This window comes from Solanum pennellii, chromosome 3, assembly GCF_001406875.1.
Source record: "Solanum pennellii chromosome 3, SPENNV200".
In the NCBI taxonomy this organism is placed as follows: Eukaryota; Viridiplantae; Streptophyta; class Magnoliopsida; order Solanales; family Solanaceae; genus Solanum; species Solanum pennellii.
In genome coordinates this window covers 54,753,638-54,773,931 of record NC_028639.1, presented here as the reverse complement: position 1 = coordinate 54,773,931, position 20,294 = coordinate 54,753,638, and the positions used below count along the sequence as shown (strand labels likewise).

At 36.1% G+C, this 20,294-nt stretch overlaps 2 protein-coding genes and 1 long non-coding RNA gene across 4 annotated transcripts; 1 reads left to right on the top strand and 2 right to left on the bottom strand.

Moving 5' to 3' along the window:
- Window positions 1-67: 67 nt before the first annotated feature.
- LOC107014389 (probable plastid-lipid-associated protein 14, chloroplastic) lies at window positions 68-6,744 on the bottom strand. Its single transcript, XM_027915375.1, has 13 exons — window positions 6,400-6,744; window positions 6,237-6,280; window positions 6,071-6,149; window positions 5,858-5,974; window positions 5,409-5,591; window positions 5,227-5,313; window positions 4,463-4,569; window positions 4,286-4,373; window positions 4,133-4,213; window positions 3,234-3,310; window positions 2,546-2,681; window positions 1,347-1,409; window positions 68-817 (listed from the first exon to the last, which is right to left on the bottom strand). The coding sequence occupies exons 1-13, from the start codon at window positions 6,706-6,708 to the stop codon at window positions 176-178; spliced, it is 2,013 nt and encodes a 670-aa protein (XP_027771176.1). The 5' UTR covers window positions 6,709-6,744; the 3' UTR covers window positions 68-175.
- Window positions 6,640-19,126, bottom strand: LOC107015255 (histone-lysine N-methyltransferase ATX4). 2 transcript variants are annotated; one of them, XM_027915374.1, is made up of 24 exons: window positions 17,578-18,528; window positions 17,413-17,468; window positions 17,106-17,331; window positions 16,765-16,890; window positions 16,593-16,661; window positions 16,408-16,476; window positions 16,222-16,313; window positions 16,053-16,148; window positions 15,418-15,553; window positions 14,324-14,429; window positions 13,261-13,360; window positions 12,732-12,856; window positions 12,466-12,611; window positions 11,535-11,639; window positions 11,291-11,355; window positions 10,921-11,128; window positions 10,319-10,405; window positions 10,140-10,196; window positions 9,964-10,053; window positions 9,553-9,639; window positions 9,385-9,459; window positions 8,603-8,703; window positions 8,378-8,468; window positions 6,640-6,755 (listed from the first exon to the last, which is right to left on the bottom strand). In XM_027915374.1, the coding sequence occupies exons 1-23, from the start codon at window positions 18,526-18,528 to the stop codon at window positions 8,378-8,380; spliced, it is 3,264 nt and encodes a 1,087-aa protein (XP_027771175.1). In that variant the 3' UTR covers window positions 6,640-6,755. The 2 variants fall into 2 exon arrangements, with proteins under 2 accessions (XP_027771175.1, XP_015070958.1); XM_015215472.2 differs by lacking the exon at window positions 6,640-6,755 and having other exon boundaries at window positions 8,027-8,468; window positions 17,578-19,126.
- LOC107015256 lies at window positions 7,259-9,962 on the top strand. The gene is made up of 3 exons (XR_003577281.1): window positions 7,259-7,772; window positions 8,400-8,761; window positions 9,180-9,962. It is a non-coding gene; the product is annotated as an uncharacterized LOC107015256 (long non-coding RNA).
- Window positions 19,127-20,294: the final 1,168 nt, after the last annotated feature.

Sequence of the window (20,294 nt, the reverse complement as noted above, 5' to 3'; positions counted from 1 at the left end):
TGCTCTGTAATGAGCATAGATCTTTTGCCATAAAGTTGGTGGGACAGTAAGGGAGAATCTCTGCAAGTTTAATACACAAATCTTGGCTTCTATTCTTTTACCAAACTCCTGTTACAGAAAACTAGAAATATGATCTTATTTACAAAGTGAATGAACAAACTATTTTTACTCACAATCAGCTGTCATTTGTACATCTATGGAAAAAGAGGGCAGATCCATTTACACTTCTAAGGACAAGCAATCTCGAATCTAAATATGTTCCGCAAACGATTTTTGATAGATCGAACATTTCAGGAGGTATTTGGGTGCGTACTTCTTGAATTGCTTTCTGTGCAACTTCCATGTTTCCATTCAGTGGTTTATCAAGACTCATCATCACATCGATTTCATCCGACACAAGTTTAGCTACAGAAAGACTGGAAGGGATTTTGTTTATCGGGATTGCTTTCCTCCACTTTTTACTAGATAGCCTTTTCAGGACGGAAGCTTGAGCATCCTGTGTAGCTGACGGAAAGTTTGAGCTGATAGTTTCCTCCTCAAGATATAACCGTCTCCCAGCTCTCAATCTGAAAAAGGAATTAACTTGCAGTTTTCCCCCAACGCCAGACTTGTCATGAGCCCAGTCACGACCAGCCATAACTGTGAAGCTAATATGTGAGGCAGCTGAAAATGTGGTCTTAGGTTGTGACACTTTAGATATTGTTAGGTATACTTCCCCAATGAGTACTCTAACAGAAGGCTGTCGAAGGGTCAACCCTATATGTCTTCCAGTACAATATAACAGCCGCCACTTTCCAGGAAGCAATCCCAACCAATGCTGCACATCAGTAGATACTCGTTCAGTTGCAAGCGTAAGCATATTGCTCAAGGCATAAGAGGTGTCTGCCTCAAGACCCAGGAAGCAATTCTTCCCAATTGGACAAACGCAAGCACAACTTACCCTAAATAACAATAAAGACAGTGCAACAAATATACCCTCACACAGTACTGAATGCATAGAGTTCATAACCAGATCAAGTGGAGCATGCTAATAGAAAAAAAAACAAAGTTTGCTAAAAGGGCAGCAGATATGAGGTGTTTAATCAATTTGCAAAGTCAATTTGTAACAATTAGGCAGGCAGCTGAGAAAGACCACTGAAGAAAGTCGACAGACAAACGTTATGCTCAAACATCAAGGAGGAGACCTCACAACGCAGATTATTGCACAAAAAAGATCAGCATGAAATGCATCATATGTGTGATATTTTAGGTGAGAAACTGTAAAACAAACATTGTCAAACTGAGAACCAAATGATGCAGAAGTTCTTCACTAACCAAAGAACATAAAGAACTCGTAATAATTTCACCTTTGGCTTCGGATAAGGATTCAGCATCTCCATTAATTCGACAAAATGAGCAAGCCTACTTCGCTGAGAAAAAGAAGAAGAAAAACAGAAGAAAGAATAGATGATCAAGTCTTTTGGTTTCTGATTGATGTGACAAGATAAAGAGATTAATGACCAGAGAAATATTGTAATGACGATCTAAATAGAAGTATAATTTGATAATACTTGAAGACAATATGAGGGACACATTTTAGAAAATCTAACAGTTCTTGGTTTTCCTAGATGAAACTAAGGGCCCAATAGAGTAGAAAGACAGAGTGTTTGAATATGAACTTAAAAAAATGATTTGAAATCATTGATTCGGGTAGAGGTTGATTTGAAGTTAAAATTGTGCTGGGACATGCAATCTGAACTCCAAAGTTGTACTTTTTCTCATAAACATGAAAACCCCACAATTTGTGAAAACTATCAAAACTTCCCCAAATTACCATCAAAGAGTTCCGTCACAAATGATGGCTCGAGATAATTCTCACCGGCGGATCAGGACAGCCACAACTTGGCTGGATTCAGGATGTGGCTGTTTGGAGAAGGAGCTAGTTTTTGGGTAAAGTAGGCTTGGTAATTACTATTGCAATAATGTGGGTCTTCTTTTGCAAAATTTAGAACTACCGGCCAAGTTAAATCACAAATTTGAAATTGAAATACCACCAAAATTTCAAGTGGAAGAAGTTTTATTCAAAATATCATAAACAAAAACACAAATTTCAATATCAAAAGTTCAAATTTGAAGTCAAAATTGCTTGTCCAAACCTCTCCAAACAATGACAATATATTGAGATGGAAAGATTATAAACTCCATCTGAAGGAGTAGAAAGCATAAGAAGCATAGATATTTATAAACTCAGCTAATAAGAGGAAAAAAAAAAAAATTAAGATGAACTACTCTTCTGAAAAGGAAGCATTTTATGTTTAAAAATAAATGGGGAAGCAGGTTATTTGTACCCATCATAAATTTCCAGAACAGTAAACAAAAGGAGTGAAGCACATTAGAAATTCCAGCTGAAATAAGGAGGTATGTTTTTCAAAGAGACCGTTGAGAAACTAGGAGGGGAAATAGAAGTGATTATACATTAAAAGATCAAATACTCTCTGTAGGTATCAAATCAACTATTTCACCAATGATAAGGAAATACTTTTCACGATCAGCTGACAGTTATTACCTGCTGTTGCCCATAAATATATTCCTCTGCAATTCGAACAGTGGTTGAGCCAAGACTCCATCTGATTAGATCAATAGATGGGTTCACACGCCATTTTGGTCCACACAAGAAGGGATGCCTCAGAGCATTTAAGCAACTGCGAAATATCAGGTACAGATCATTAATGCTTAAGTAAGTTTACATTATTGTCATTGACTTGACTATAAATGGTGGTACCCTAGTTAATAGTGCCGTTTGAGAAATAAATATCAGCACTTGAAATAAATTTATCTAGAATCATGTACATGCAACCTGTCCTGCCTTCTAACTTATAATGTAGAAATTCTTATTAGCTACTCCATTAGAGGTCATAAACCCCATTTTACCAAGAAAACTCATCATTCAGTAGAAGACGCTTCCCCTTGATCAACAACCCCCAAAATAATTTTGAAGTTCTGATAAGAAGATACGTGTTCCTCCAAAAATCTTTCAAATATTTAAGTAACTAGGGCTCTTGCAGAAATCAGTTAGAAGAAAACCAATTCTGTCATTTTCAAGAAAATTTGCTCTAAGCCTCTAGACCATAAATTATTATCTAACAGAGACTGGTTTCAATTAAACCTGCACAGCTTGAAATATAAATTAATATCTGATGCATGCGTACGAAAGTTTCCAGAAGGCATCATCAACCCATAATGACTCAGTCTACCTTATCCTGTCCAAAGGTTTAGGTGCAAGGAGTACTGAAAGCAAATGCCAACCTGCACCCCAGTTCCTATCGAGTATCTGCAAGAGGAACAATAATTAGTACATTACCAAAAAATGGGAAGAGAACTGTGAAGAAAAAGGAGAGAGAACTTGTCTTAAACTATTATAGGCAATATCCCAGAGGGGGTCTTATGCAGCAGGACTAGAAATAAGATGATATCAAACTACATGATATAGGGAAAAAAAATATTGAAAAGGGAGAATAACCTAAATAAGTGAATATCCACCTTTATCTAAGTGAATTACCAAAATAAGGCTACACAAATTATAAATATTTTACCATATGTTACCAAATCCATGCTTCGTTATAGCAGATGAACTGTGTGATAAAAAAATTACTCATTTACATCAACCTTCATATATTTGAATCCACCCCATCATAACTCATTTTCTAATCTAGTAGGAACAGGACCACGTCATAAGAATCCTCAGTAAATTGGAAAAGCATAACAAATCTTCTTCAATTATACTCAAAGAACAACACGAATAGAAGAGTCGTTTTGAGTTAAGCTATAACACTCTTACTAATGCATCTTGACTAGAGAAAATCCTGTACGAGTTAAGACATGACCCTTTTATTAACTCACACATTTCTAATCTTCATAACCGAGCACATTTGACACCTTTTGAGAAATGTAATATTTGGCTGACACACTTGGAAATTGAGTAGCACCAAAGAACTTACATAATTATGTTCATTAAAAAAATAGAGGTAGTTAATAAATATAGTCAACAAAAGAATACATTTGTCATAATTGATTATAACTAATACAAATTCTCTTGACTTTCAGCAAACAACAATGGAATGATCAACGATAAACAAGGGACCGGGGTACTAACTTGTATACCAAAGTTTCCGATCGAAGAATTTCTTTTTACAGCATGCAGAAGAAACTCCCGCAAACAGGAGGGATCATTTCCCTGAAGGTGATGTGAACAAAGTTATTGCAAGTGAAAGCATGTATATGGGAACATCTAAAACTAGTGCACAACCTTGGTGAGGAATGCTTTGAACTTGGCAAAGATCGTTGGGTCCATGAGTTCCCTCAAAACCATTTTTGCCATGATGAATCCAACACATCTTTGCAACAGGTAAAAGCAGATAGAAACTCGTGAATAGCTTGCTTCACGCTAAATAAACAACATAAATATCTAAGCATGCACTCATACCTCATGTCAAATGCAATCATCATTCTCCTCCTATCCATATTGTCATATGATGTGTTATCCGCAGGATCAGCCTCATTAAAGTCAGAAGCATTTCCCAATATACCAACCTGATAAGAAGGGGTCAGTTGGAACGCTCCACACGAAAAGAAATATAACTCTTCTTCTCATATAGGAAAAGTTTAAATGTAACCAACGAAAAGGCATATTTTAGTTTCAATTTTCAAGTATAGCACAATGTTTCCAAATTGAACCATATTAGCAATAAGTATCAAAACCTAGCCATCAGAAAGAAAAAACAAAATGTAGGGATATTGGCACATGCTACTTAAGAGTTCGTAATTATCAAAACAAAATGTAGTGGATCATTGTCCTTTTGGAAAACAGTGCCTATCCTGATCAAAGTAAGGCCTCTTGCAATACCAAAAAAATTAGCATCTGGATGAACTAATAAAAGTTTGTACACCTGGCAAGTATTGATCAAGTATGCTGAAGAAGTACTGTCAAATGTACACATTATGCATGCATTCTACATCTAGTAATAATTAAGACATAGCTCTAGTTTCACTGAAGAAAACTTGTCTCTTCCACCAGACAACTCAGAACCTACAGAGAGTAGAGCCTTAATTATAATTGAACATATTCCTTTACAGTATAAGCCATACGGTCTTATGTGCAAGCATCCTAGTGTTAGCTGCAGTACTTTGTCCTTAATGTACTAATACTATCCAATCCCTACTACAATAGACAAAATGAATGACACTCACCTTAATATGTTTATCCACCGCGCTAATGTGCAAATTTTCAAGCCTCAGCTCTGTATGCGCAAGGCCATGGCTGTGCACATAGTTCACCTGAGAGAAAGAGAGTCAAGGATCAATCAACAAATAAGAGAAAAACTAGTTATCTGGTACCTGTTCAGATAAGAATCGACACACACAGCACATACTCCAATCAAGAGATCCCTCATTAAAATTCGGATTAGCCGCAGTTGCCGAGAAATAGCTGGCCCTCCTATAGTATCATCCCCCACCCTTCTAACAGACTCCTGATCTAGGGAAAGAGTAGCTTCTAGAGTTGGAAGCCAGTCAGACCGTTGAAGCCAGTGTCTCAATGAAGCACTTCCATGATGCTGAGAGAACAAACCAAGGTCCTCAAAAATGTCAACTATATGAAAGTCTAACATAATTCACAAAGAAGAGAACTCATTATGTTATTTGAACAGGTGCATAGTACTTGTATTTAGTTATTTCTTAGGCACCTAAGTGAGCAAGCATGAAACTAGAAAGTACTCAGAATTTTTGAAACTAAGCTAGTACATTTATCTTCATTATGTTATCAAGTCGAAGAATAGTCCCTTAAAAATAAACAATGAGCTTAACGTAGAAATCGGCATACCCCATGAACTAGGGTGAATGAACTCTTCTCATCTATCATGGATGAGCAGATATACCCATGAACTTGCATAGAGTACGAATGATACATGAGTTTACGACGTCCCAGTCTCTTCAACACCTAGAACACATGGACTATCAATAATTAATGGACAAATCACTAGGCATTTCCAGACTGATAAACAAATCAAAAAAGCAACAGCTACGTGTAATATACCTCTATTGCACGATGTCCTCTCCGCTTGGCTCGAGGACTTATAAGTTGTCTAAGTACAACTCTGGTCTTATACAATGGGCTGCAGTTATTGTTGAAACCAGGAAATGATGAGTTTTACTGTAATTCAGTCTTCTACTCAAAATTGTACTATAAAAAAACCACTTACCTATGAGGATCATTCACCATTGCTTCAAACACTATTTCATCTCCCTGCCACAAACAAAGCACAAAATACAACCCAATATTAAGCATCAACCAGCTACGACATTATACGTCAACATGAAAACGTTTTCACAGTTCTAATAGAATAATCAAGGAGATTCCATTACCCTGCCACCAAGGCCAATGCTAACACGATTCCTTATCTTGAAATCGGACATTTTGAACTTCGTCACATGGCTGAACTCATCTTCCAGGGAATCACTGCTACTTAAGGTTGCTGCATCCTCCTCCGATTCTAACGGAGACATAGTATTAGGCAATGAACAATTCACTTCCAACCTTTTCCTCCGAATCGGAAAGCCGGTTCTCCCAATCATAGGCCATAGTTTAAGACTAGTCGACGAATTAATAAAACTTACGCAACGTCCTTCAACATATTCCATTTTTGGAGTTGAATATACTCCGATAGCCGCCATTTTTACGTCGAATTCTCCACGATCAAAGAGATACACTTACCACAAAACTGCAAAATAACAAATAAACACAAAATTAGGTAAGAATGAAGAAATTAGAAACGAAACAAATTAGATTGAGCTGATGCAACTGTGTTGGATCGTATTCATAGATTCAACTAGAATCATCTAAAAATTTAAAAAATTACCAAACCTAGCAAAAAAAAATACCAGTTATAGAGAGAGAAGAAGAAGATGGAGAAACGCTTAGAGAAGAGAGAGAAGGAGAGGGAAATATTGTTCACATAAATAGTAAGAGAGTTACAGAGAAAAAAACGAAGCTTGTGAGAATGGCGTGTAAGACTAAGTTTGAGGCGTTTCGACACGAGTCTACCGTGTGTATACATACGTCCGCCTATCCAAATATCTTCTGCTAAAACACGATCGAATTTTAATTTACGTGATATTATTTGATTACGAACATAAATTCATAGTTAGCAGAATTATTGAAGATTTATAAAAAGAGGAGTGTACAATAGAGAATATATTTACTGTTGATTATTGAGTCTTTTATGCTCTGATACAAGTGAAATGTTTTTCTGTGATTGAGTGTGTGGAAGGGGACTGAACTGGGATTAGAAAAACATGGAGGACGAATTTGTTCATTTTTTTGTAGATAAATGAGGGACTAAAATTGCAATTTAAATAGTCAATCATAACATTTAATTTCAGAATCAAAATAAATAAATGTCTAATTACGTACACATACCAATTACCATATCATATATAACTAGAAAATAATATTTGTAGTAACAAAAATCAGCTTTAGCCCTAACTATTGTTACATACAAAAAAAAAAAGAGAAATATTTCTTCACAGAAAATCTCTTCATCCGATCTAGAGAAATGGGTGTGATAGGTAGCCGACAGCCAGTCAAGTTACAGAACCAATTTTTCTCGTCGGATTTGTAGCTTTCAGAGAAATAACACAACTCACAACAAATCATACATCAACGATGACGGTTTGCCTATTTCTCTTGCACCCCTATCCCATCCATGTTGTCAACGTGGTAATTCCCACCAGTACAGGTACGAAGTAACTCTGTTTATGATTGTTTTTTTTATCGTTGCTTGAATTTCCTATGTCTCTTGTCTTGCTTGAATTTCCTATGTCTCTTGTCCTACTTCATTGATCATTAAGCGATATTTGTCAGTGTTGGCCTGATAACTCTTTTTTTTTTTGGGAGGGGAGGGGATAGGGGTTAAGAGTTTTGTTTACGAAGAAACTTGAGGATTGAAGATAGTAAAGTGAAGAGGAAATAAAATTAAAAAAAAAAAAGGAATTTGTTTGAATCTTTTCTTTTTGATTTTTCATTTTTGTTACTCTCCCACAAAATAAAGAGAGAAGGGGTTTACATATGTGTTTAATGGCAGAAGGAGGAAGAATAAAAAAACTATCTGCCTTTTGTCTGAATCTATAGATACATAATATAATTCAGACCCAACTTTTCGCCAATATTATTGAGACCCCAAATCATCTATGGAAAGAAATACCCTAGAAGAACACGTTTACATAAATTCTGTAGAATCACTAATTAGCAAGCTGTGAGGTCAGGTATAGCATAGCAGAGCAGAGCACGTAATGGTTAGATCTATCTCCTTCTGGAGGTAAAAAAAAAATGGAAATGTGAAACCTAATTCATGAACTTTCTGCAGTTTGGGGCTTTACACAGGCAAGGAACCTTGAAATCCTCACATTCGTCTGGATCAAACAAGTAGTCGTACCTGTCAGTATTGCAGCCAAATGAAATATATCAGGGGCGGACTTACAAAATGTAGGCATTATTTTGTGTGAGCGTGTGCGAGTGCTGCATACTTGTATGAGAGAGAGAGAGAAAGAGGGGAAGAGAGAGAAATACGTTAATTCATCACCAGCAGCCACATTTGCCTTTGCGATAAGTACAATCCGACTCTCATCAGCTCCTACACTCATGATCCGTGCATAGCAGTTTGGCATGCACTGTGCAAATAACAAAGCAAAAACGCAAAAAGACTGTAAGAGGGACTCATTGACAAAGGTAACTTGAGAATGAAATACCACATTCATTGACATGCTAAATTTGCTTATCACAGATAAATTATAGAACAAAATATGCTTTGAAAGGGGAAAATAAAATCTATCATTCTCAGGAGTCTTTGCCATGCATAGTATATTGAAACATATTTATCAAATTAGGAGTATATTTAAGATCCAATCGGAGAAATCTTCACTGATATCAGATTAGATTCAGATTACAAACAATTCTAGTATAATCTTGTGGGATTGTGATCAATACTCAATTTCTTTCCCTGTTGAAACCTTCAATGAGATTAATACCATAGATGTAACCACATAATGGGTTTGAAAATGATGTCCTTCAGTTTTAGAAGACGAACTGCACCTGTGTATTTCTTTTACCTAATTTAGTTCACTAGCCTTTGCTTTTTCCTTTGCAGGTTTTGATAAGAAGGAGCAGCACAAAAGTCGATAAGACATGAAAAGAACACGGAATACAAGATCACTTTCTCAAGAGAAAAGAAGAGGAATTAATAAGATCTACAGAGCATGACAGAAGGAGAAGCATCATCAAATATATAATTCTAGTTTGATTCCACATATGAAGAGAAGAGTCAGGAACAATGAAAGATAAGTGATACTTACTGAATGGTTAATTAAACGTGCAATGTTTCCCTTGTCAGTGGCATCAACCACAACTTCTTCACTAATCTTAAATAGCTGCACAAGATAATTCAGCGAGATTAGTTGGTGTTTGTGACAACATACAGGTTGGAGAGAGACAGCACAAAGAAAGGAGTGAAAAGAACCTACATAGCAATCTTTTCCCTCAACACGATATCGTGCCTCCCTCAAATCTGCAACACTGCGTCTGACCTGCTCACCACGATACTCCAGAACCTGAAACAAGTAAACGTATGCTCCACTAAGTGACTTCTATATTTGATGCTGAAGTAATTAGAAATACGAGCACTTCGGTTATTAACTGATCCTCAACACAACAAGATGATCTGTAGCATACTCAGGCAAGGAGGAACAACATCTCATTGGAAATGTTCACAGGTTATGACACAAATCATTGACTATCAAGAATAGCTCCTCATGATGAAAAGATAAAGAACTCCATTTTCATGCAATTACACGGACTGCCATTTACATCTTTTCCTAATATGATCAAAGTACTGACTAGGGGTAACTAGTAACAACTATAAAAGATTTATATACCATCTCTCCTTCTGGAATATTTCTACGAGCAAACAAACCCCATCTATGTATCCCAGATCTACCAAAGCAAACTCGATCATTTTCTGTTCTCTGCAATTGGAAATATAAGATGTAGACGTTGAGAAAGTTAACTGGAAAACTGTTAACTTGATGAACAGAGTTGTTAAGAAGAATGCCTGCAATTCACGAAGCCGCTCCCTAAAAGTAGAAAATGTTTTGGATCCCCTGACTTCCTGTTAAAAGGGGAAGAAAGGAATAACATTCAAAATCACCATAGTAGCTACGAGAAGTGACAGGAGATCATCACTTAACATAGGAAGTCATGAAGGAGGGAGGGAAGGCGGAAGAAATTTACTCTAATAATGCTCAAACTCCGCATTGAGCTTGAAGAATGGTGACAAGGTCCCCTCACGTGGTGAGCAATGGCAGTTTCTCCTGTTCCCTGACAAGCGAAAAAATAAGGATATAAAACAAACCAGCAAATTAAAAATTTGCAATCCTAAGGCAGATATGTGAATGTCAACTAAAAAACTTACAACCACATACAAAAGATACGGAGAAGCATGACTTTATCATTAGCAGGGAGCATAACTAGAAAGTTTAAGGTAGCTAAAAAGCATGATTAAAAGCAACTATTGTTATTAGACTTATAAATAGAACAAACATCGGGAAGATATTAAGCGTCAACAAAATAAGCAAATTGTAGATAAGACATTCACAATAAAGTTAGTTCTTATATCTCTAATGTCTAGCGCAAGCGGATGCTAATAATGAATTCACTCATACAGAGTTTTAACAGTTCAAAAGCCAAAAGGCAACAATGTTTTAAGTTGCCTAGTGTCATAAAGATTCAAGTAGCTAAATAAAACATATATCTTTCATTTCCTTCACATTGAAATTAAAAAAAACTTGGAAGCACCAATCACAACACTTCATATCAGTGACATGGTGTAGTACCTTATCACGCAATCGATTATAAACACGACATTTTGCTGCAGAGAATGGCTCAATCTCTTCTATCTCTGCTGCTGGAGCCTCCTCAAGTTTCAGTCTGCTTGTTGAAATTAGACGAGAACCTGTGCGCTTATTGTTTTGAAGAAGGCTTCTGGCAGAGAATACTCCTTTGGGAGTCTGAATGATGAGAACGGTATCTGGATTAGGAGCCCTGTAAAACCACAAATTCATTAGACTTGAAAGCCCCCGTTAAATATCACAGCTTGAATAATCAAGCATCCATTATTTTGACTGAAGCAGTTCTCATAAATGACTATCTCGCTTCCCTCGTTCTCCTTTTCTAATCAGTGATCCCGAGAAAATGGAGCAGTACCTGTGGTAGGCACAATATGAGACCATTCTTGTAACCTGTTTCCCATTTTTCTCCGAGCAGTGTAGCTGCAGGTCGAAAAGTATTAACATCCAGGAGCGAATGACCAAGAAAAAGGATAGGGGAAAATAAAGCTTAAAGTGTAGAATGCATTGACTAAACAATACAAATTAACTAGTCATCGTGTCAATTTAAATTTAGAACCTAAATCAATGACAAAACAGGTTAACTAGATAAGTAATCTCACCTCCATGCGATACCCAGCCCTTGATGCGCACATGGCATGGTAATATGTCGAGCACTTGCAACATTGTGTGCAGGAACCATGAATTTGTTTGCAGATCACACATATCTGAAATTTACAAAATCAATGCTCACTTCAGATTCAATAGCAGATTTCTTGCTAGTACATGATGTTTTCCCATTTTGATTCGAGACTCAGATATGTATCACACCTATATTAACTGGAGCAATTACACCAATCTGATAACACATTACACTATAGATGATCACATGACAAAGTAAAAGTCTTATAATTGTACATTTGTAATATATATCAATCGAATGATTTGGTGAGGAGCTCTTTCCACTCTAACGAGGAGATCCGGTGCATTAGTGTTAGTAAGATAGCAACCAGAGGAGCTCTTTACACTCTAATAAGATATTGTTACAATGTTGTCTCTACGAGCAATGCTCCCTTTTACAGGGCAGGCTGAGTTATTCAAATTCTCAATCATCCACCATTTTTTCATAATGTCCATTATGAGGTCTGGAGTAGTAAAACAGCAACACAAATATTTACAATAGAATATTATGTCCTTTAAATTTGTGAAAGAAACCTGGCACATAAATCAGCAGTAGATAATGTTATATTGGTACAGAAAATTTTCATGATGTATGGTTATGAACTCATTTTACATTTCACTCAGTTCAAATTTTCTTGGTTCCATCAGCTATCCGGGATAAAAATCTCCTAAGCAAATGATAGGAAATGTGATATGTAACGTATTATGTCTTATTCTTAAGAAGATAAAAGCCTATGTTACACGCTTTTGTGTCATAACACCAATATTTTCTGCATAACCCAGAGCCATTTTCCTTCTGGGATAACAGTGAAGTGAGGACACCCGAATTTCCACCACAAAGTAGAATAACATTTCCAAAAACAAGAATCTTACCTTTACAAAAGAATTTGAAGGTATTCTCAAAATTCCAACTGCAGGCTCCATTTTCTCATCACTAGCAAAACAAACTTCAGGTTGGAACCAAGCACAAGTAATATGAACCCACAATTGCTGTATATCTGTGGGCTTCAAAGCACCTCCTAAATTAATCAACAATCTTAGGTTAGTAATAGCAGGTGAAAGGATATGGTTTTGAGAACAGTTTGGCCGAAGTCCAACAACACTACAATTAATGAAAAAGATAGTAACTAGTGGCATGCCTTTCACAGGACACAGACAACACTCCCGTTCAATCTCAGGAGTCTCGCAAGATCTGCAGACCCATGAAGTGAAATCACGAACATTTCTTGCTCCATAGCATTCTTGATGAACAGCAATTTGACACCTGATGGAAAATAGAATTTCAGTACCATTGTTTCTTTCAGAAAAAAATTGGACTATCATCTTAAGACTAAGTAACATCGCAAAGAAATCTACAAGGAATTATGCAATTACTTGAGTAACCCACCAAAAAATATAATTAAACCTCTTCATCAAAAAAATAAAATAAAATAAAATAATAATAAATAAATAAATAAATAAATAAATATATATATATATATATATATATATAATGAAACCTAGACAATCACAAATCCTACTTCAGATCAAAATCTTTTCCGATGAATAGTATCAAGAAATTGTTTTTTAGATCAAATAACAGCAAATAGTGTCTCCAGAAATTGAAAACAAATGGAAAATTTGCACTAATCTCCCATCAGACAGACAAGATTTTGATGTTAGTCATACCTTATGCATATAATAATTTTGTTGTAGTCCCAATCTTCAACCCATCGACATACTGCACACCTTTCTGTGGTCCACTTTGCATAAACAGGTTCATATTTTTCTGTATTATAATAAAAAAAAAAATTGCCAACTGATCAGAATCTTAATTATAAAGCAGAACATGTAGTTAAGTCCTATGGAACTAGTCAAGTGTACTACTACAAGTACAGATGCAGACGTCAGATATGTCAAACTTGAATATTAGGATTCAGATCCAGATAGATACACAAATATGGGTATAAGGGATTCAATATTTAAGCATCTATTATTATTTTGGGGGAAAAAGGAGGTTACTAGGTAGTGACTAAATAGTTAGGTCAATTCACGGCATTGTTACTTAATTGGACCAAAAAGTGGTTGCCCAGAGCTGTGCAAGTGACAACCAACATGCAAATTATTATTTTGAGAAAAAGAAGAGGTTACTAGGTAGTGACTAAATATTTAGGTCAATTCCTGGCATTGTTACTTAATTGGACCAAATAGTGGTTGCCCAGAGATATGCAAGTGACAACCAACATGCAATAAGACAGACACACATGGATGATGGTTTCAAATATTTAAAGTAACATTTATATTTTCTGATCCCTAGTTCAAGTTCATACACAACTTAATTTGATTTAATGGGCTAGAACATTTATATGGACATTTATTGTTGAATGTTATTATCATATTATAAGTTTGTAATAGTTACAGAGTCTTCTTCTTGATATAGATGTTAGATGTACCTCTCCTCTTCTTTTTTGTAAAACCAAATGCATCTCGAAAAACTGAAAGTTCTTCTCCAAGGATATGATTAAGACCATAAGAATGGTGGGAGGAAAAAGAAAGAGAATTTGCTAAGACATTACTGAGGACAACATTAATAATCGAATAGTGAAAGATGATTAAAACATAATATGTTAACAAGGTATGTTGGTCTGAACACATATCTTCTGTTATGATAGAACAATGCACATTTAGAGTCTATGATGCATAGATGTGGAATGTCTTTGACATAACAAGTAAATTCAAGCAAAGCATATACCTTGGAGAAAGCTAAGCAGCTTTTGTCTCCGTACTTTTAAAGAAGGACGTTTAACTGATTTGGTAGAAACAACATTCTGAGCATGATACTCCGCCATTTGCAGCATCTGTGGAGAAAAACAACATGTTACCTGTCTTACTTCATTGCTAAAGGAAAATCCAAAGACCATATTATGGCTACAGCATAATAATAAGACTTGAGCTAAAGAATATGAAAAGTAGTGTGGTTCACCTAAGATATAATTTCAGTAAGGCATGCAATTAATTAGAATAGACTAAAGGCGGGGAGAAAAATGGTATAACTGAACTGTGACCTCACATAAAACAATCTGACAATGAGCCCATGCCATGTAATAATGAGAGCACTGTTTCCCTTTGTCAAACCTCCCCCCACCCCCGCACCCATCTCCCTCTCCAAAATGTTCTCATTTCAAAGGAATACCCTGCTGTTGTCATCAGGCTGTCTAAGTGATGTCATCCCCAACAAAAGAAAAATAGGGAAGGAGTAAAAGGAGGGGGACAAAAGGATCAAGTTTTAAATTTGATTGTCAAGATCATACTTCTTCTTTCACCTTAGCACTTCAAAATTGCATTACACTTGATTAGTTTCTTTTTCCCTTGAAAATTATTTATTCAGCTACTTTGATGTGGATAAGCTTCACAAAATACTCATGCATAAAGTATCTTAAGAAGCAAAAAAGTAAGCAGTACATAGTTGGTTTGACTAGTTACAGTATTATGTACTTACTACCCATTTCTGAACAGAATTTATAACATAATCAGTTTAAGACATCATGTTATATCTCTTCCTGCCACTAACGAAGAAAATCTAACTTTATCGCTGTACACAGTCAAATCATGGCAGGCCCACATTGACATTCAACATATTCATTTGTAGAAAATAAATGCAGCCACCACACACTGATACAACGCCACACATAAAGGAAGCAACTGGGCACTCCCATTGCTCTTTAACTTACTGGTGATCTAATTTGCAAAGCTGTAAATTGTATTGTCAATTGTATGATAGTTTCCAATAAAAATGAGAAGTTCATTTCAAAACATAAGCAGCATCAGTAATTTAAGAATACAAACCCATTGTTCTAGAGGTAGCAAAGAACCCTTCACCCTGACACTGGTCTTCCAGTTTTTTATTTTAGAACCTGTGTGCCGCTCCCATTCACTAAGTGCCTGTTTTTGTGCTCCACAATAGCCACACTTACAAACAACTCTGGAAAAAAAAAGGAGATTATGATTACAAACTATGGCCTGAGTCAATGATAAGCCAATCCTTCATCTCTTAATGCTCAAAATTGCCTTGAAGAGAACATAAGTCCACTCAGAAAAAAACACATGTAAATAACTTGATAAAGCAACTTTCTAACAGTGACTTCCATTCATGTTTTTTCTGTTTTGCTTTCCACAAAGGACAGATAGAAATTATTTTAATAAGACAAATGAAGGATAGAATTAATCAGTTAATTTTCAAAAGGTAACATCTAAGTGTCTGAACCTACACTTGATCATAAAATCTGAGGTTTCTAAAGGAACCACCAACAAAGATAGAGTAAGGTTCAGAAGTATGAGAGCTATTACAGGAAAAATCAGGTGGTAAAATTCTTTAACAGTCAGACAACTTGAAGGAAGTTATGTACAGCATCAGACAGAGCCAATCACTGACAAGTGATTTAAAAAAACTGTACACATAACAAATGCCCATGTACACTTACAGGTGAAGTCTTGGGAAATAAATGCCTTCCACATTTGAGCAGATTACAGAAACCTTGTCTGGTAATGCTACTGTCTGAGTATCATTTTTGTTGTTTCTGAACCAGGAAACAGTAACTCGTTAGTTCAAACCACAAGCTGTCAACTTAAGGATAACTAATTGACACTTACTTAGCCTTAGAATTCATGTTTTCTGAGTCTGATAATTCAAAGTTAAATCTTGCTCTGCATTCTGGACAATAGTAATCAGAGGTACTCAACTCCTGGAAATATACAAAACAGCAGATTATGTTAACCAAAGAAGTAAATAAAACATGGATATTGCAAAGGGAGAAAAATTTAAAGCAAGATTGATACCTTCAAATTTCTGCTTGAAATTTTGTCACACTGAGCATGCACCCACACTTTGCAACCATCACAACGTACCTAAACCAGAAAAGAAATTAGAGCTGCTTCAATGAAGAAATATCACCATAATTAATTTCATGGAAAGAAGTAGAAAGTGGTTACAAATGACCACCAAAAGATAGCAAATTTCTCACCCAAGTTCCACTATCTGAGGGATTCCGAATCTTCTTGCATACACCACAATAATGTTTACTCTTCTTTAACTGGAATATAAGTCACAGATTATTAATATTTATGACATCATCAACATCCAGATCTTTTATGAAACTTAGTCAAAGAAAGCTAGAATTGAAAGCTGTAACAGACCCTCGCACAAGCAGTACACAGACGATGGCTCCTAAGAGTTGAGTCGTTCAATTTCCTGGATGGCTTAGACGAAAGACTTGATCCACAAGCATCACAAGAGTCAAGTTCTTTCTTCTTCAACAGTCCCTGCACGGAGATTTCATACATGGTAAACTTACTGGAGATCGTCTAAGACATTTGTTTTTTCTCTTGGTTTTAGGGTATGTAAGGAGAAGTACTGAACTGAAATTTTAGCAGAATTTTTCCACCCAGAGAAGTATAGGAATGTTAACTAAACAAAACTTATTAGAGGTCCCTTGATGGTAGTATGTTAGGAAAAGCAGGGAAGAAACCTCAGTCACCTTGAAACGTGCCTGGCTTGGAGAGTTACACTCTTGGTCCTGATTTGAATCACAGGCCTCAAATACTCCTCGGGGAAGAGACTGGAGATGATCTAGATTACCAGCTGCTGCATTTATTTCAACCATCAACATCTCAACAACACCATTTTCAGCAAGAAACGCCTCTTCTATGGCAGAGCGAAGATCAGCAGGCGTGCTGTCGTTCAAGTCAGTCTGCCCCTGAAACCTAAACGAAGCAAAGTTTCACCACACCCAGACAGTACCAAAACTTTATATCAACATTAAAATACAGATAACTGTCACAAACCTGTCTACATGTTCCTGAAATGGAAATAGCATCCCGCGTCTAATCCATGCATAGTCCTGCTCATGAAAATGTGTCATCATAGTAGATACACCATACTTCATACTTCTATCAATTAGATATTTTTGCATAGCGGGAGTCTGCAGAAGGACAAAAGATAAGTCTTACCCTTTGCGTTCCATTTCCAGAGTAGCCAAAGAACATGACACATACTGTTCCAGCAACACGATAATTTAGAACTTGTTGAGGAGCTTGTGTCTCTGAATCAAGTACAATTGCCGGCCAAGCAGGACAATGTCTTCCAGATATTGCCCAAACTATGTCTCCTGAATTAAAACCCCCATGACCATACCTATAAGCTCTCCTCCCTCCCTCCTGCATCACCATTGCATCTGTGCCGCTTAAATCTATAGCTTCATCAAACTCCCCATCAAGCGTGTCTGCATCTCTCAATCGCTCATTTAATGATGTTAATGTACTGCGAGAAGTAGAGAATTTCCTACAATCTAAACGCTTTGACCCATTATACCCAATTTCTACTGTTCCATCGGGCGAAAACACACGACATTGGTAATTTACCCTGTCATCCACACGCTTCTTAGTTCCAATTTCACGTTTGGCGTTTTTCAAGCTACCTTTTTCTCTATACGGATTAAATTCAGGATCCAAAGTTGATTCTTTTACAGTAGTTTTACTCTTTTCTTTCTTCCAATTATCGAGAACAGAGTCATTAAATCTAGACGGAAGTACCTGAACACGCCCCCTTGAAGTCCTCACTAATGGCGGCCGTGAAGCCTCATTCACTGGATTACTCCTCTGTTTCGGCGGGGAATTCATCTCAGCCTCACCAGCACAGCGTGAAACCTCCGTGCACCACGACGCCGCCGCAGCTCCACCGTCACCTCCAGCGGCTAGAATTGTCTGAATACGGTAACCATTAAACGGAATTATACCAGCGGCAACCTCACCAAGCAGATGCAAAGGGTAATACCCACCACTACTCTTCCTCTTCTTCCGATTATTATTTCCAGAAAAATCGTCCTCATCCGCTCCCGAATCACTCACACGACACCGTTTCAAACTCGGCATTACCGTTTTCAAGCTCTTCTTTATAATCATCTCCAGTAACAACTTTCTCTAAACTCTCAATTCGGCAATCAATCCTCAATTCCGAAACCCTAATTTTGACTGAAGAAAACCCAAACCCAGCAAAAAAAGAAAAAAAAAATTCCCACACCAAGTGAGAAAATAGTAAAAAAGATTCAACCCAACAACAGAGAAACAGAAAAAATCAAACCAAAACCCAATTAAAACACCCAGAAAGTGAAAGAAGAAAAACAGAGAAGAAGATAAATTTATATACTGAAATCGAGAAGAAGATCTGATTAGCTGAAAGAATAGGGATCTCTGTTCCACCAAGTTTTTTCCAAAACTGTCTATATGAGAGAGAAGAGAGAGATTGAAGGAAACGATTTTATATTAATAAAATAAATAAAATGTATGTAAGTGAAAATGTCGAATTTGACGGGAGAAGAGAAATTAATTAAGGAACATTTTTTATATATAGAGAGATATAGATTGTGTGTATGTATATATGGACTGCAAGTTAGAGAGGAAAGTGAATAAGGATGACTGGTAATAGAGGGTTAAAGGTAAGCAATTTAGTTCGAGACATGGCTAAATTGACGTTTTTTTTTTTTTTTGGTGTTGCAGAGGTGGTTGTTTTTGTTTTTTGGTACAAGAGTGTTTTCCAAAGAACTTGGAAGAAACAAGTGAAATGGATAATTCATATTTTGTCAATTTCATTTTAGTCGTTTTAGTTTTTTTGGGGAGTCGGAAATTTAAAACCTGAAATTCATAAGTATGATTCTTAGAAAAGATAAAAGATGGTTCAATTTGATATTGTGTATTGTGATTTTTCTATTTTTGATTAGCAACAAGAGAATGAAAGTGATTTCTTTTTTTTTTGAGGTGAAGAATGGAAGAATCGAATTGAAGAGGTTTTGTTACGTTGTTGGCTAAATGAAAAAAAAGCGGGAGTTTGGGAATGGATTGATTATTGACTAATCTTTTTATGTGTTTTATGTTAATTCATTTTGTTTAAAATAATAAATCAAGAATTAGGTGGTGAATATGAATAAATTCACGGGTTTAAATTGGTGATTGTACAAGAAAATTAATTTGTTATTGGAATTTTGCTGCTTCTTTTTTTTCTTCTTTTTTTTTCTAGTGGATGGATCGAATTGGGTATTGAAGAAAGTAGTAATTATGGTGAAGAGAACGGACAGGGAGAGAGAGAGAGTGAGAGTGAATCATTGGATTTATATCTTTGAATTTTGAGACTCTAATATCGAAAAATTCCGTTAGTATCAGAAAGTAGTGATAATTTTGTATTTGCGGTTAATTTAACTTTTTTCGAAAAGTATATGTGAGTTTGTCTTTTGAGCGGGTACTCATGGGAGTTTTTGTACTTTTTTTTTTTTTAGCTGCCGGAGAGTGGTAGATGATGTTGCAAATGAAATTTGTGGAAGTTGGAGCTATGAAAAAAAGTTAAGTATAGAGGTGGGACATATCCAAGTGAAGCAATTTTAGTTTTTTCATCTTCTTTAGTTTTGTGATAGCTTTGTTTATTGACGATTTGCACTGTTCATTTTTGTAACGTAATTATAAATAGGTAGTAGGATGTGCAATTTGGGGGAAGAGAGGTCATGGTGGTTTTGTGATGACTCTCTTTCTTTCTTTTTTTTCTTGTAAAAAGTTGGGTTTTTTTTGTTCTTCTAGAGGTGAGGGTGCTACTAGTGTTTATTTTATGGATCTAGATCTGACTTGAATTGGGTTACATATGAAAAAATTGGTGTTTCTGGTACAAATTCTTCAATAATAAG